Source organism: Rhinoderma darwinii, chromosome 4 (genome assembly GCF_050947455.1).
Source record: "Rhinoderma darwinii isolate aRhiDar2 chromosome 4, aRhiDar2.hap1, whole genome shotgun sequence".
In the NCBI taxonomy this organism is placed as follows: domain Eukaryota; kingdom Metazoa; phylum Chordata; class Amphibia; order Anura; family Rhinodermatidae; genus Rhinoderma; species Rhinoderma darwinii.
In genome coordinates this window covers 93543662-93561549 of record NC_134690.1, presented here as the reverse complement: position 1 = coordinate 93561549, position 17888 = coordinate 93543662, and the positions used below count along the sequence as shown (strand labels likewise).

Here is a 17888-nt window from a genome sequence, read left to right as displayed (position 1 = left end):
TTCAAAGCTGACATGGTGCCTAAAATATATTCTAATAAAAAGGAGACCCAAAATCCACCAGGTGCTCCTTTGCTTCTGAGGCCGGTGCTTCAGTCCATTACCACACTAGAGCCACAGGTGGGATATTTCCTAAAACTGCAGAACCTGGGCAATAAATATTGAGTTGCATTTCTTGGGTAAAACTTTCTGTGGTACAAAAAAAATGGATTCAAAATGAATTTCTGGGAAAAAATAATGAACTTTGTAAATTTCACCTCTACTTTGCCTTAATTGCTGCGCAATGTCTAAAGGGTTAAGAAACTTTCTAAATGCTGTTTTGAATACTTTGAGGGGTGCAGTTTTGAAAATGGGGTGACTTATTGGGGGTTTCTAAAATATAAGGCCCTCAAAGCCACTTCACAACTGAACTGGCCCCTGTAAAAATAGAATTTTTAAATTTTCTTGAAAATGTGAGAAATTGCTGCTAAAGTTCTAAGCCTTGTAACGTCATAGAAAAATAAAATGATGTTCAAAAAACGATGCCAATCTAAAGTAGTCATATGGGGGATGTTAGTTAGCAACATTTTTGTGTGGTATAACTGCCTGTCTTACAAGCAGATACATTTAAATTTTGGTGTTTTTCACAATTAAATACTGAATGTATCGGGCAAATTTTGCCAGTAACATAAAGTCCAATGTGTCACGAGAAAACAATCTCAGAATCACTTGGATAGGTAAAAGCATTCCGGAGTTATTACCACATAAAGTGAAACATGTCAGATTTGAAAAATGAGGCTCTGTCAGGAAGGTCAAAAGCGGCCAAAGAGGGAAGGGGTTAATATCACCGAGAAGGGAAGAAATATGTTTATTTTCTGTATTAAAACCATAACAAATGGGAAAAAGATGGACAAAGGACCTGGCTTTTCATTATACACTGCTCGATACATGGCTGTTCTGTAATAAAAAGCTATTAATAAGATCCCCTGACTGATCCATTGTTTTTCATCTGTCCCTCATCTGCAGTAGTCATCCTTGCCTGTTTTTCTTATAATAGAGCAGTTCCATTTTTTTTTTTTAAATTCCCGATGCAAACCCTAACTCTTTTCTAACATTAAATGTATGCATGCATTCATTCATTCATTCATCATTCATTCAACAATTTATTCATTCAACCGTTTATTCATTACTTGCCAAATTCTGTTTGTTTTTTTCTAGTCCTACATATAGCTCTTCTCAGAATTACCTATTTTTATTTTCAGGTTTTGATGGCAAATGATAAAGCGTGCAGAATGTTTGGGTACAGTAGTCTTGAATTAATTGGCATGAATCTGTCCATGTTGATCCCGGCTTCCAGTCACAGAATTTCAGAGACTCTGGAAGAGGAGTTGATAGAGGCCGATGGGATTTCCAGGGTACCTGGAGAAGTGGTAAGTGATATTTAAAGCGGTGGTCTTGTTTAGAAAACCCATTGGCGGTTTTTAGTTAAAGGGGTTGTAGCATGAAGACAATTCCTTTTTTTTTTTATTTAAATTTTTTATTAGTTTCCAAAGTCATATAAAATAGCAACTTTCAGAAAATGATACAATTCTGCAAAGATGAGGGGTGCACACAGGTACCCAAAATAATGAATCTCAATGTATCACTTATATACAACAGTGCGTACATAGCAGAAAAAAAATAAGGAAAACAAATAAAATAAAACCGAGAAAAACACATACATTTAAAACATTGTTCACATATACACTCTGAAGATACAATACATCACTACAAATCTCAACACCGTTGCATATGACCGTGATCCTAAAAAAAAAAAAAAAAGAACCTCTAATAGGACCCTATAGACCCCAGACCAAAGGGTAATCAACATCCCCAATCTGACGATTGTGAGACCTGCAGATTTTTATGGAGTAGAATTGCTTATATGAGGGACCGGAGCCGTGTAATATGAAACCCATGGATCCCATCTAATATCAAACTGAGTAATAGAATGAGACAATTTAACCAACAGTCTTCCATGTTATGTGCGAATTGTACATGTTGACATAATTCTTTGGCAGTTAAGGGAGAATTGGACTTCCACGATCTCGCAATCATGGATCTGGCCGCAAGTATAATATGACCTATCACTAGTGATATTTAAAGCTGTGGTCTTGTTTAGAAAACCCATTGGCAGTTTTTAGTTAAAGGGGTTGTAGCATGAAGACCATTCCTGTCCATGTACCCAATTGTTACAGCAGATAACAGCTGTATGCTAAAGGTCCTAGCGGCAGAATGCCCTGTTATCCAGAGCGGATGCTTTTTAGTGACTGATTTAGATTAGGAAAATGATTTCCTCCTATTGAACTTACAACGCCGTTAAGTTTTTCTCAAAATAACTGAATATTACTCCATTTTCTGTAATTCCCGTCCCCCCTCCTCAGGTTGAAGCAGTGCGAAATGGAGGGGAGGTGATTGTGTTGTGCCTCTGGATACGCCGACTAAAAAACCAATGCCTGCTGTTATTGGATACTGTGCAGATCATCACCACAGTTCTATCGTTCCAGCAGGATGTGAGTATCTGTATTACTATAACAAAGCTCCTTATGGACCACTACAATATCTTTAGGCCTCATGCACACAGCACAGCTGCGTGCAGAAGGCTGTGCACACAGCTGCATGTCGGACATTTTCTACCTCCCTAAAACAGTGTCCAATAGGACCATATGAATTTTTTTTATTTTTTATTTTTTTAGCAGATTCCATATGCCTTCTAATGTTTCTTTTAAAGAGAACCTTTCACCTCCCCATATATGTGCAGCATTTAATGAGGAGGGCTGCACAAACCCTGGGGCACTTTACAATTTTTTTCTACCTCCCTCCGTTATTTAGATATCGGTGCCGTTATATTTGGCGCCCGATATTTAAATAACCCCCTGAACAGTCAACGGGGCGTGTACTGGCATGGGGGCGTGTTACTATGGCTGTGACACTGTCCAATCCGATATGGACAGTGCCACAGCAAGAGCGAGAAGAGAGTGTGTGCGCGATTGCGGTCTTTTCACCCGAACTGGCAAGGGGGCGTGTCACTGCTACGGACCGTGTTAGAGCTGTGCAGAGGAGAGCGCGATCTCATCTCTTCAGCTCTTGCGAGAGATCAGTCTTGTACTTTGTCTGCTGAACTGGCAAGGGGGCGTGTCACTGCTACAGACAGTAAGAGCTGGGGAGCGCTTACGCTGTCTGTAGCAGTGACACGCCCCCTTGCCAGTTCGGCTGACAAAACAAGACTGTTTTCTCGCAAGAGTTGAAGAGATGAGAGTGCGCTCTCCTCTCCACAGCTCTAACACTGTGCGTAGCAGTGACACGCCCCCTTGCCAGTTCGGGTGAAAAGACTGATCTTCAAAGCTGAAGAGAGAGAGCGTGCACTTTCTCTGCTCGCTCTTGCTGTGGCACTGTCCATATCTGATTGGACAGTGTCACAGCTATAGTAACACGCCCCCTTGCCAGTACACGCCCCGTTGACTGTCCAGGGGGTTATTTAAATATCGGGCACCAAATATAACGGCACCGATATCTAAATAACGGAGGGAGGTAGACATTTTTTTTTAAAGTGCCCCAGGGTTTGTGCAGCCCTCCCCATTACATGCTGCACCCGGCTGCACCTGTATGGGGAGGTGAAAGGTTCTCTAAGTTCTAATTCACATGACCGTATTTTTCGTCCATGTGCTGTCTGTTTTAACAGCTGACACCACACTGACATGTACAAGTCAATGAAGCTATTTACACCGCCATTCTTTTCAACGTAGTGTCTGCCCGTTGCGAGAAACTCACAGCAGTCTGTTTTTGCAGACCAGACTTGCCCATAACATGCGTGTGCTGTCTGTTTTCACGGACCATTTGCTAAGGAAATGCAGAGAAAATAAATAAAAGCAAAATCAACTTACTCTAACTTTTCTTACTATGAAGACTGGCATTTGAAACGCCAGCCTTAATAAATTGCCCATATTATTTTAGACTGGCGCACTGCTAGTGTAGCGTGCGCTGAATTCCCTGGAGCGCGCCTGTTGGAAATTTGGTGCGCATTACTGTACAAAGCCAGGTTGTACCTAGGGGTTCTTTTCTACATTAGGGTAAAGCTTAGTAAATAATTTTCACATATTTGAACTCGGAGGGCCGTGTTGCTTTTCACGACATGAATGTAAATTGATATAGTAGTTAATGGCAATAATCTTTGCCTATTATTTGTAATGAGATTTAAATACTGATATTTCATTTCTTATTATCTGATCCTAAAAATGTCATTAAACAGGCAATTCGTGGACAAAAAATTATTAGCGGTGTACTCACAGCAGTATGTGAGTACACTCGCTAATATACATTCCGGCCCCCCGTCGCGCTGATTCTGAGATTTTCATAACATTTTATAGCGCTGCAGGGGACCAGAACTCTTTGATGACGACACAACTCTTCGTCACGTGACCGACCCTGCTGTACTCCATGTAATCGCTGTACTTCTGCTCCTGCTTGTACATGGAGTACAGCGGGTTCGGTCGCATGGCAAAGAGTCGTATCGTCATCAAAGAAGACTGTGCAACTGGACCTCCGGTCCCCGGCAGCGCTATAAAAATCTATGAAAATCTCAGAATCCGCGCGACGGAGGACTGGAATGTATATTAGCGATTGTACTCACATACTGCAGTGAGTACACTGCTAATAATTTTTGGCCCCTACATAACCACTTTAATAATAAGCCTTTGTGTGTTTTTCAGGGTAGGATTGTGTCCTGTGACCCATCCTGTGCACAATTATATGGATATATGGATCCAGAGGAGCTTTTGGGTCAACATATTACAGACTTGATGCCAACCATACATATCCCTCGTCATAGAAAAGAGATGTCACAGGTACTGTAATCCATAGCACTGGACCACCTTGGAATAAAGCAGATAATATGTAATACCTGTAAAATAAATGTGATGGGGGTCTTATCACATATAATCTGTGATAGCCAAACCGACACAGATCCAGCTAAAAGTATGCCTTAAAATGTATCCCTGCCCAAAACTGCCTTATTTTTAACAGCAACATATTTTGTGGAGTCATAGAAATATATGGGAAGTTTGTTAGAATACAATTATGTTCTTAAAGAAGTTCAACACGAAGGGTAAATTTGTAGTGCTCCTATTTCTCATTAATATCATTGGGGGACACAGGACAATGGGTATATGCTCCAGCCACTAGGAGGCGATACTAGGTAGGAAAGGGTTGTGGCTCCACCCAAGCTGTCCATACCTTTCCCACAGACACTGGCTAATTCAGTTTTTAGCCCAATGCCGTAAGAGGCAGACATGACCTGATACTCAGGTGTGCTTGATAATTTTTATTTTATTTTTATTTATTTTTGCCTTAGCTTGGTGCGTTGTCAGCATGTTCTCAGCCTAGTCCGCCTTCTTCGGGTGTTGGGAAACCAGGAAATATTCCTGAATTTTCCTTACCGTCAGTCACCAAACTTGTCTTTTCTGCTTCCGCAGACGGAATGCAAGTAAGCGCACTATACGTGCAAGGTTACTTTCTCCCGTCTTCTTTTTTTAATTTTAATAGGCTTTATTTTCAAAACTTTTGTTGTACAAAACACATACCAATATACAATTAATACAAAATAAAAGACATTCAGAAAGGCATCAGTCATTAGTACCATATAGAAATGTCAATCCGGAGCAGATTCATAGTATGACATATACAGGATATGTAAAATTATCAATCTCCGAAAGCCTAACTGAATTAAAAACTAACATTCACTCACAGTCATCCTTGTGCTCTAACCCCCCCCCCCCCCCACATCTTTGCCACTCTCAAGTGACAAATAAAACCGCAGTTTCTAGAGTCTCTAACCACCTGGACCAAATTTTTCCGAATTTATCTGGACATTTTCTTCTAAGGTAAAGCTTTTTATACATAGGTATATATTTATTTACCAGTTGCTGCCAGTGTATTAAACTCGGACTTTCTGTGTTCTTCTAAGCCATAATTATAATCCTCCGGGCACAAAAAAGAACAAAGCAAAAGAATATCTTATCGTAGTAGTTTTGTGTAACTTCATTGATAATGCCCAAGAGGCACATCTGAGGGGTAAGAAGTTGCGGAAACTCATAATGGGTATGAAGAAATTCCACTACCTCAGACCAAAAGGGGGCAACTCTGGGACACATCCACACACAATGTATAAAGGTACCGACCTCCGACTGGCAGCGAAAACAACTATCCTAGAGTCCTAGGTGAGTATGAGGGGACCGTAGTGACCTTTAGCAGACCGTGTGCTGACCTCCAGGCCACAGCCACCGTCCAAAGTGGCATTGGTACGCATCCCAGGGATTTAAATCTATATAACAAATTTTTCAGACATTCATAAGAAGTCATAAGCGCACCAGCCAGTGCAGTGGCTGCATTACTCAGATCTATATCTATCGAAGCAGAAAAACATGTAGGGGGAAGGGGAGGGGGAATCTTCCAGCTCACCATTCGATGTGTCCTATTCAGACAGCGCCCGGAATCCTGCACGGCCAGCGGCAAACAGAAGAAACAAAGGACTGTGGTCCAGCGCTTGTAAGTAAAATGAATCGAGGTTCCAATTTTATTAGTATAACTGTAATGACGGGGTAGGGAGACAGACAGGTGAGCCCTAATCTATTCGCCACTCAGTCCCTGCCTACTTGCACGGCCCGTCATAGGCGACGGCGTACAACTGGGCGACGGTCCCTACGCTCAATAAGTGCACGACAGACCAACAGACAAGGGTACACAGAAGCTAAGGAAAATGGGGCAGTTGCCCACGGCAACACCGTGAGCAACAAGAGTAGTGAACGAGCCGAATCAAACTAGGAGTGTACGAGGTATCAAACGCAGAGCAGGACAGTAGTCGGTAAAGCCAGGGTCAATTTGAAGCAGAGGACAATAGTACAAGCAGGAGCAGCAGAGCCAGGAAACGGAAGAATCACAGGCAAAGGAGGAGCAGGAAATGAGGGTATAAATAGACAGAGGGCGGGAGCTAGCACCGTCTGGCCAGGCTGTGATAGGTTCTCCCACTCCTCAGCCTCCCAGCCTGAGTGGTAGCAGATCAAGTCACTCTAACAGATCTAGGCACAGATGCAGGCTGATTAACCACAGGCGTCGACAAAGAAGCTGTGTCTGGCAAATCCTTATGTGCTGTCTTATACTAACACATTAACAATACTGAAGTGTTTAGACAGTGAATAGACATTCCACGGGATGTCTATTCACAATCTCTGCACTTCGTTACTCTGTCTGTGGTAGTTACAGCAGAGGACGCATAATCTCGCGAGATTACGCGGTAAATGACAGGTTACAACGAGATCACGCTTCCTCTGCTGTAACTACCATAGAAACAGTAACGAAGTGCAGAGATTGTGAATAGACATCCCGTGGAATGTCTATTCACTGTCTAAACACTTCAGTATTGTTAATGTGTTCGTATAAGACAGCACATAAGGATCTAACAGGATCCGTATGCGCTGAGTAAATGAATGGAGAGAAGTGAATGACGCTGATTGGTCAGCGTCATACACTCCCCTGTACAACGCCCTCTTGGTCTAAAGTAAAAATATGCCCACTGGGGCATTAAGCAACTCATTAGCATAAATCTAAAAACGCTAATAAAGTGTTAGTTTTTTAAATAAAAAGCACTGCTGTCACCTACATTATAGCGCCAATCTCCTTATGTAGGAGATAGGGCACTTATAATGTGGTGACAGAGCCTCTTTAAGCCTTTCATACAGTGACAGCGGAAGGTTCCTCCAGGTGTTCAACTGTCTCTCAGTGGCTACCACCAAAGGGTCAAGGTTCAGTTCCCCATATCTTGTTATATTAAGGGAGATCTCAATCTCTAGATATGTAAATTGGGAGACTATCTGCAATGGTACAGGGAGGTTCTGGCGGGAGCAATAACCAGGAGTAAGTGGAAACATAACAGATTTGGCCCAATTCACTGATAGACCTGAAAAGCTGCCAAATGTATCAATCAGCTCTAAGAGAAGCCAAGGAAGGACCATCATCTGCCAAGTATACCAAAGTGTCATCTGTATACAGAGATATTTTTTCCGTTGTGCGGCCTCTAGTAATACCCTGTATGTCAGAGGATTGGCGGATAGCCACTGCCAGGGGTTCTATGGTAAGGGCAAATAATAGCGGGGAAAGTGGCCATCCCTGACGAGTAACACATCCCAATAAAAAGTCAGATATATTCATTTTCGTTCTCACCCTAGCATAAGGTCCCTCATATAGGAGACGAACAAGAGCCAGAAACCTTGGACCAAAATTTAACCTGGAAAGGAGCATCCATAAATATCGCCACTCAACCGAGTCAAAGGCCTTATATGTATCTAGAGAGAGAACGAACCCAGGAGATACATCTCCCCTCGCCACATCAAAATTCAAGAACAATCTATGTATGTTAATATCCGTACTATTCCCCGGCATAAAGCCAGTTTGGCCAATCGTCCTTAATCTATTAGCAAGGATTTTGGCTAGTATCTTAACATCAGAATTATTAAGTGAAATAGGACGGTAAGAATACGGTAGAGTAGGGTACTTCCCTGGCTTCAACACCACCACAATAAGTACCTCCCGCATAGAGGCCGGCAATATACCCAACTGAAGAGCACTAGAATAGACGTCCCGAAGTCTCTGCACCAAAACATCACTATTGGCCCCATACCACTCACCCCCCAATCCATCAAATCCCGGAGTTTTGCCCAAAGGCAAGGATTGAATAGCAGCCTCTATTTCTTCAACTATAATTGGGCTATCTAACTCAATTGCTTGAGCAGCTGACAGACGCCATAAGGGAAGGGAGTTTAAAAAAACGCTCTACAGTACTTACTGGACCACAACATGTTGAACTATATAGTGCAGAATAAAAATCACAAAATCTTATTTATCTCCTTCAGGGTAGTGCATAACACTCCTTCTAAGGAGAGAACGGATGGAATGGACACACAGGGACGCTCTGAGCGCGATATATATGCCAGGAGTTTACCGTTCCTATCACCAAACTCAAATACAGATGCTTCAGTAGCTAGCACTCGTTTCTTAGTCTGCTCAGTATGTAGAAGAAGCAACTCCCTTTGGGCTCCTACCCAGTGGCTCTTGGTGTTAGGTTGGGGGTTCGCAATATAGTCTTGCTCAGCCCTTTGGACCTCACATGTCCGGAACCTCTCTTTGTCCCTGGAGGTTTTCATATATTTAGCCACCCCTGCTATAAATGCTCCTCTCACTGTAACTTTATATGCATCCCACACAATTAGCGGGTCTGGGTGGAAGGAGTTGTTTTCCCAATAAACTTCGTGAGCGGCTGAGACCTCCGACACTACTTCAGTATTACCAAGCCACGCCGGATGTAGCCTCCAGACCTTAGAGTCAATGGGAGGACCAGTTGAAAATGTTAAGAAAAGAGCTGAATGATCATATATACTCCTGGGAGTAATAGTAATGGAATTCCCCCGATTCCATGGCAAGGTCAATCCTAGAGAAGGTTTTATGAGTAGATGAGTGTCACAATGCGGGGTGTGGACCCACTGGGCCGTACCGCGTAGCGGAATGGCAGCTGGCCAAACAGTTAACTACAGAGTTCAATTAGTTCAGCGAGGGTACCTTAGGCAATCGTAGGCAGTAGCGAGGCAGGCACGTCCAGGACCAGGCGGCGGGAAGTCGTGAGGTGAGGCGTAGCAGATCAAGCGTAGGCTGTAGCACAGCACGGCAATAGCACTAGGTAGCACGGAAACAGGATACAGGAGCAAGGTACACTGGGAAACTGGAAGACACTGGGAGACCATAAGCACGACAAACGAAGGGTAACGAACAATGCTCTGGCAAAGCGCAGGAGGAAAGAGCCCTTTTTATAGCCCAGGGCATCCTGGGCTGGATTGCAGACTTCCTGCAAAAATGCGCGCACTGGCTCTTTAAGGCCGTGCACGCGCCGGCGCGCGCGCCCGCCGGAGACACTCGAGGTCCGGAAGTGAGTGCCGGAGCCTCACAGGAGGACGACCCTGCAGCGAGGTAAGATGGCCACGGCCGTCAAGGTTAACAACCGAACGACGGACCGTGGCCATAGATGTTACAATGAGTAATAAGTGTATAATTTGTCAGACGGAAATTTCCAACGCCACTCATTAGTGAGATGAAGTGCCGAGGACCAGGAATTAAGATAAGCAGATGCCTGGTCCGCCCCTCCCGTACGATCCACCAAGGCATCTGGTACTGCATTGAAGTCACCCATGACTCCCATCTTCTTTATATTCTCTCCTTAGAGGATTCTGTTGCACTGTTCTAGGGATATGTGTGGATGTCCATATCTCTATAGGGACTATTTGTTTATTGGGAGATAAATGTCCTGCTCTAAAGGCATTTATTTCCTACTTACCTACATTTGGTGCAGTAATTTTTGTTGTGTGCAGGAAGAGCACCACTTTCCGCTCTTGTGTGCTGTTTGGCACCACTTGTCCCTCTGATGCTTTTCTGCATGTTTGCTCTGCCCCCGGCCTGTCATCCCATTATTGGAGGGAGGTATACATCCCAGCGATGCAGACCTAATCCACCTATTCATTAACATGCCTTGGCATCTTCCGCTTCTTCCTGACCTCCTTTCCCAAGGTTGTCTCTTCCTTCCATATTAATGAAGAGATCGTTCTCCCTCCTTTTTGTCCCTCCACATCTCATCAGAGGGAGTAGGCTTTACATTGCCTTTATTTAGCTGTCCTTTTTGTTTGTTTTTCCTGAGGGGCCACGCAAGGGTTTGGCAGCATCCAGGGCCACCGTTGCTTATTGGATCCGGTCTGGGATTTTTGAAACCTATTGGTACAGGTGTAAAGTTCCTCCCCTTCGGGTTACTGCCCGTTCTATAAGGGCTGTTCGTGCCTCAGGTCTACAAGGCTGCTACCTAGGCTTCTGTGCACACCTTCAGTATGTTTTACCAAATTTATTCTTTGGCATCTGCTGATACCAGTCTTGGTTGTAGAGTGTTTCATGCAGCTGTGTGTTAGACGGGTTGCATGGCTGTACTTTTAACTTCATTTTTCCCACCCTTTTGGGACTGCTTTAGAATGTCCCATGGTGCTGATGTGTACCCCAATGATATTTAACAAGGCGAAAACAAGATTTTTTAACTTTTCTGAAAAATCTATTTCTTGTTGAATTCATTGGAGAACTCAGATCCCACGCTTTTATGTTTGTTTATTCCAGGACCGCGACCTGTTGTTCTGACAGTTTGGTTACGTTATTCCTGGGACCGTGGACATGTTTGTGTTTCATTTTTCCTACTGGTTTTGCACAAACTGAATTAGCCAGTGTCTGTGGGAAGGGTATGACTTGCCTGGGCAGAGCCAAGACTCTTTCCTACTTAGTGTCACCTCCTAGTGGCATATACCTATCTAACTGTGTCCTCCAATAAGTTAAATGAGAAATAGATTTTACTGTGAGTCCAAAAATCTTGTTTTTGTAATGTACACCCCAATAAAATTCTTTAGGGTCAGGGATCGTGTATAGAGCTGTGTTCAGGCTCTTGACTATCCGGTTGAATCTGCTTGTATAAATAATAATAATAATGTAAGTTACCTCATCATTAGAGCTACGAGCATTGATGTGGCTACAAACATTAAGTCTGCTCGTTCAAAATTTTCGTCGTTTGTACAATGTAAGAAGTACACTACACTATCCAAGGTTAGCATAGAACCCCTTTATGTTTCAATCATTTTTATTGAAGCTTTTCAAGAAAAGATAAGCTGTACATCAAACAATGCAATTAGCATCCGGGAGCAATCCCCATAAATCGAATCATGACCGACAAATATATTCCAAATATTGCCACATTTCAAAAAAAGAAAGAAGGAATAAAAGGGAGGAAGAGAAAGAGGGGGAAAGGTAGGAGAATGAGGGTCAAATGTCTTCTAGGCAAAATGAACCTAAGAGATCGTCTCAAGGTAACTGAGCCATGGCTGCCAAGCTTGAAGGAAGAGCTCCTCCTTATCTGAGACCATACAGTGTAAACGGTCATTGACCATAATCCAATTAAGTTTAGTCTTAACCAGATGAAGAGGAATTACAGGAATTTTCCAGGATGTTGCTATAGCAATTTTGGCTGCCAGGAAAAAAAAAATATACAAATTTTATGAGAGGCCTTAGATAATCCAGGGACGGTGTCATTAAGTAATGCCTGTGACGGGGATAGTTTAAAATTAATCTTAGTTATCGAATATAACATATTAAAGTTTCGTTGCCAAAACCACCTGGCAACCCCACCATAGTAAGGGGCCAAAACATCCGCAAATTTTTTATAGTATAGGTTAGAGTACCCATCTGGTCCTGGGGATTTAGCTGATTTGAGAGATTTAATCGCAGCCAAAACTATATAGGGGCATCCATATTATCTCTGTGTGGGTCTTTTAATACAGGCAAGAAGATATCCTGAAATAAAGCATCAGCTTTCAATTTATCTAGCTGGGGAAGAGATTTGTACAGGGAGGAGTAGAATGAAAATAAACTATTGAGAAACTAGTTTCGGAACAAACAACAGCGGTGGAAGGCAGAGTCAGCGAATTGGAAGACAGAATGCTGCCCATGAGGAGGGATGTAAATGCGGTAGCTGTGGATGTTAATTACCTGTTATCTAAAGCTGATGATCTGGAAAATCGCCTACGTCTAAACAATGTGAGGATGGTGGGGATTCCTGAAAAAGTAGAAGGGTCCAACCCGGATTCATTTTTTGAAAAATGGCTATTGGAGGTGTTTGGTAAGGAGTCGCTGACCCCACTGTTTGCGGTGGAAAGAGCCCATAGAGTACCAACTCGCCCTGGCCCACCTGGACGGCCGCCAAGGCCTGTGTTGGTAAAGTTGCTTCATTATAAAGACAGAGATTTAATTCTTCGGCAAGCCCGGGAAAAGCAAGATATACGGGTGAATGGTGTGAAAGTGTCATTTTACCCAGATTTTTCTGCAGAGGTTCAGAAAAGAAGGATGCAATTTATGGATATTAAACGACGACTGAGGAATCTGCGTGTTCAATATTCAATGCTGTACCCGGCGAAGCTTCGGGTTGCGGCGCTGGGATCCGTACAATTTTTTGAGAACTCAAAAGATGCGCTGAGATGGCTGGATAGTCACGAAGATCGCCTTCGTCAGGATCGAGGGGAAGATGCGGCGTGATCATCAGGTGGAGGGCTGAAAGGGGGACTCTGATTTTTATGAAAAAAAGAGAAGGATGAGCTGCGCAGAGGAATAAGGCACTGTTTTCTGCATTTATTTGTTGTTCTAATGTGGGTCTGCAGTTTATATGTCTATAATGGGGAGAGGAGGAGACAGAGATGTCAGTTTAATTGAAGCATCAGGTATTTGAGTCACAGAAATGCTATATGTCTATTGTGGTAAGGTGGCGGGAGGTTTGAGGTTCTTAAGTTTATATTGCGGGAAGAGATGTATTTCTGCAATGTGAATGGGAAGCTGAATAGTCACATTGGTGGAGGTTTCTTCGCCAGCCCGGGCCCTCTTTGGAGGGTAAGTTTATGTAAAGTTGGGTGGGTTAGGGAAGTGGGTGGAGGGGGGAAAATGTTTTGGAGGGAAAGGGAGTTTGAAATGCAGTATGCTCTGATTAACACTGGATTCAACGGTAATTGCCACTGTCAGTTAAAAGAAATGGCTAGATGGGGGGTAGGGTAAATCTTTTGTCATGGAATGTGAGAGGTATGGGGGAGGCAACAAAACGGCGAGCTATATTCGATTTCCTGAAAGGACAGTCTGCTGGAGTGATGGGACTACAGGAAACGCATCTTACCGCTGATACTGTGCAACAGGCACATAGGGCTTGGATTAGGCACAGCTTCCACTCCTTTCACTCCACATACTCGAGGGGGGTTAGTCTCCTGGTTCATAGGGATGTACCTTTTTGCTGTTTGGCTTCCTTTAGAGATGGAGAGGGCAGATATGTAGGGGTACATTGTAAACTGTTTAACTGGGAATGTATAATTGTGGTACTATATGTGCCTCCCCCATACTCTGTGGTTCCAATAAGAGAAGTGTTGGAGAGGTTGGCTAGTTGGCCTATGGTTCCGACTATACTAATGGGAGATTTCAACAACGTAATGGATAAAAGGTGCGATAAATTTCCAAAAGGGGGGGGGGGGTAGGAGAGGCTTCTCTGACGCGGTTTGGGAAATACATGACGGAGGTTGGATATACAGATATTTGGCGGGCAAAATGGCCCTCTACTACGCAATATTCTTGTGTGTCATCTACCTATGGGTCATTATCCAGAATAGATCTGATGTTTAGTAACGGGTTAGGGATTGAGGGGGTGGAAGGGGTGGAATATCTACCAAGGTCATTGTCTGATCACTCCCCGATGATACTGAAGGTTCGAACCAGCCCACAGATGGGGGGGCTAAGACTGCACTGGAGGCTAAATCCGTTCTGGATACACCTAGTGGGGGAGGAGATAATAAATACGAGCCTGCAGGAGTACTTTGAGTTTAATAAAGGTACGGTTCCTATAGATATCCTATGGGACGCTATGAAAGCAAATATAAGGGGGGTGTATATTCGGGAGATCACGATCATAAAGAATAAATCAAGACAGGTGGGAGAACATCTGAGGGAAAGGGTGACGTTAACTGAGGAGAATCATATTGCTAATAGTACAGTAGAAACTTTGGCCCAGTGGAAGGTCGCCCAAAAACTACTAAAGGAACATCAGCTGGAACAAGCAGCTAATAAAAGGTTGTTTTTGCAACAAAAATACTATGAGGAGGGAGAAATGACGGGTAGATTGTTGGCAAATATGGCTAGGCCTCAGCGGGAGGGTGCGTTCATCCACCAATTGCAGGATAAAGACGGGACACTGGTGGGAGAAACGGGGCATATACTGGGAGTGTTGAAGTCCTTTTATACTGAGCTGTATCGCACGAGGGTAGATTATCCAGAAGATCTTCTGACAGACTATTTGGCGGAAATGACGTGGGTTACTCTGGGGGAGGAGGAGAGAGAGTGGCTTGAGGAGCCAATTACTTTGGAGGAACTGCAGGAAGCGGTGAGTTCTATGGCAAATGAAAAGGCTCCAGGGATGGATGGAATACCCACTGAGCTGTACAAAACATATGGGGGGGAGCTTCTGCCAGAGTTGTTGGAGGTGTTCCAAGATAGTTTTACCAGGGGGCGATTACCGCAGACTATGTATGAAGCAGCAATAGTGGTCATTCCCAAGGAGGGGAAAGATCGAACAAAGCCAGATTCCTATAGACCAATATCCCTGCTGCCCGCTGATGTTAAAATTCTGGCAAAGGCTCTGGCTAACAGGGTGACAAGAGTGGTAACTAAAGTAGTGGGCCCGGATCAGTCGGGATTCATGCCATCAAGATCTACAGCGATTAATATACGGAGATTATTCTTGAATTTGCAGACAGATGTTGCAGATACGCAGTGTAGAGCAGTGCTGTCCTTAGACGCTGCCAAGGCATTTGATAGCGTGGAATGGGGGTATCTGTGGGCTGTTTTGGAGCGGTTTGGTTTTGGGAGAAATTTTATAACATGGGTAAAATTGTTGTATAAGGAACCGGTGGCTAGAATCAGAGCCAATGGAAGGATGTCAGACTCTTTTAGATTAGGGAGGGGGACACGTCAGGGATGTCCACTTTCCCCGTTACTATTCGCTATAGCGATCGAACCTCTGGCAAACATAGTAAGGCAACATCCGGGTATAGAAGGGTTTCGATGTGGGGACCTGGAGGAACGCATTGCACTATATGCGGATGATATTTTGCTATTCCTGGGAGAGATAGATCGATCACTGCCTATGATAATGACCGTATTGGAACGGTTTGGTAAATTTTCAGGGTTGCAAATTAATTGGAGCAAGTCGGCATTATTGCCACTCAAGTCATTAGAGGGGCCACTGCAGGGGGGGGGGAATTGATATACCTTGTGTTAAGGAATTTAAATATCTGGGGATTAAGGTCTCGGCGAGGGTGCAGGATTTTGTCGCACTGAATGTAAAACCATTACTGGACAAACTAAAAGAAAAGACTAGAATATGGCTAGGACTACCACTTTCAGCGCTAGGAAGAGCAAACCTGATTAAAATGATTCTGATGCCTCAGGTTCTTTATGTTGTGCATAATGCCCCAGTGTGGTTGCCTAAGTACTGGTTCAGGAGAATACATAATCTGTTTAGGGACTTGGTGTGGAAAAGGGGGATCCCCAGGATTAAATTGGAAAAACTACAATTACCAACAGACCAGGGAGGATTGGCTATTCCAAATGCGTGGATATATTACCTAGCAGCCCAAGTGCAACACTTTAAAGGTTGGAAGAATAGGGAAGAGTGGGACTCTAGTGGGAAACTGGTGTATTATTTGAGTCAATGCACGGATATACTAGAGGCCATGGAGTCTCATAAGTTGCGGAGGGAGGCGAAAGGGAAACCAACCTTGCTATTGATACATAGGATCTGGTGGGAATGCAAGAAAATATTGGGCGTTACAGGGTGCTCCAACTATATGCCTCTATGGGACAATCCATACCTATGGGAATTTAGTATCTTGGCTGGCTTCCAGGAATGGGAACAAGCAGGGGTCAGATATGTATACCAGTTGTATGAGGGAGGAAGTCTCAAATTGTTCTCACAATTGCAGGAGGAGTTTGGGCTCCCACATCGGATGTTCTATCAGTATCTCCAGTTGCGTCACGCAGCACAGGCCCAGGGTAGGGCGGTGGACTTGAGCTGCTCCACTATGGGAGCGATGGAACAGGTATTGGGGGCAAAGGACACTAAGGGGATTATCTCGGTGATATATAGTACATTACTTTCCAAATTCCTTGGAGATCCGATGGGGGAGATCAGACGCAAATGGGAAGAAGATGTGGGGACTATAACAGATGAAGAGTGGGAGGAGATACTCGAATCGCCCAAAATGCTGTCCATTAATGTAGCACATAGGCGGTCACAACTTTTTCTCCTGCATAGGGTGTATAGGACACCTAAGGTGTTATGGCAAATGCGGCTTAGGCCAACGAAGGAGTGTCCCAGGTGTTCGTTTGATGGGGCAGACATAAAGCATATGTTCTGGGACTGTCCGATGCTGAATGACTACTGGAAGGAGGTTGGAGGCATGGTAGCGAGAGTATATGGGAGGGATTTCCCGTTGGAACCTAAGATCTTTATGTTGGGTTGTATGGGGGAGGAGGGAGGAAATGGGGCTGAATTACTGGCTATTAAAAAAGTTTTATACCATGCTAGGAAGCTGATAGCAAAATATTGGCTGAACGCGGATCCCCCGGAGGTGTCTGAACTGGTAGGATATGTTAATCACACGGTGTCGTTAGAACATCGGATATATCTGAAACGTGGGGCAATGCACAAATATGATAAACAATGGGGAAAGTGGATACATAACTATGGTACGGCAGGGAGGTAGGAGGCAGATTGAGGGGACAGGATCAGGAGATCGCTTATGAATATATTAGTATGATGCGGGAGAGAAAATGTACGAGCCAGGGAAAGAAGGAGATACTGCGGGGGGGGGGGGGGGAGTTCGGTTGCAGGGAAGGGGGAGTTATGTTAAATGTAACTGAATATTCTGTACAAAACTGAAAATGTATTGATTGTTGGAATTGACTAGATATACATGAGATTTATAATGTATGTTGTACTATCAATAAAAACTGGTTTGATTTAAAAAAAAAAAAAAAAACTATTGAGAAACTCTTTAGGGTGCTGCGTGAGATTGCTTGTTCGCTAGTCTTAGTTTAGGGACCATAAAGTTACGAGACAATGGAGCAAGTTTCCGAGCTAAAAAGGTGCCTGGTTTGTCACTTTGGCCAAAAAAATCAATATTGTGTCCAACGAATGTGATGCTCTGCGATAGTAGTAAGGCACA

General features: G+C 43.7%; 1 protein-coding gene across 1 annotated transcript in view; it reads left to right on the top strand.

Moving 5' to 3' along the window:
- PASK (PAS domain containing serine/threonine kinase) overlaps window positions 1–17888 on the top strand; it is a 145622-nt gene that overhangs the window by 29894 nt on the left and 97840 nt on the right. The window contains exons 4-6 of the mRNA XM_075861368.1: window positions 1239–1406; window positions 2400–2528; window positions 4725–4859. Of these exons, the coding sequence (XP_075717483.1) occupies window positions 1239–1406; window positions 2400–2528; window positions 4725–4859 (432 nt within the window). The remainder of the gene's footprint in view (window positions 1–1238; window positions 1407–2399; window positions 2529–4724; window positions 4860–17888) is intronic.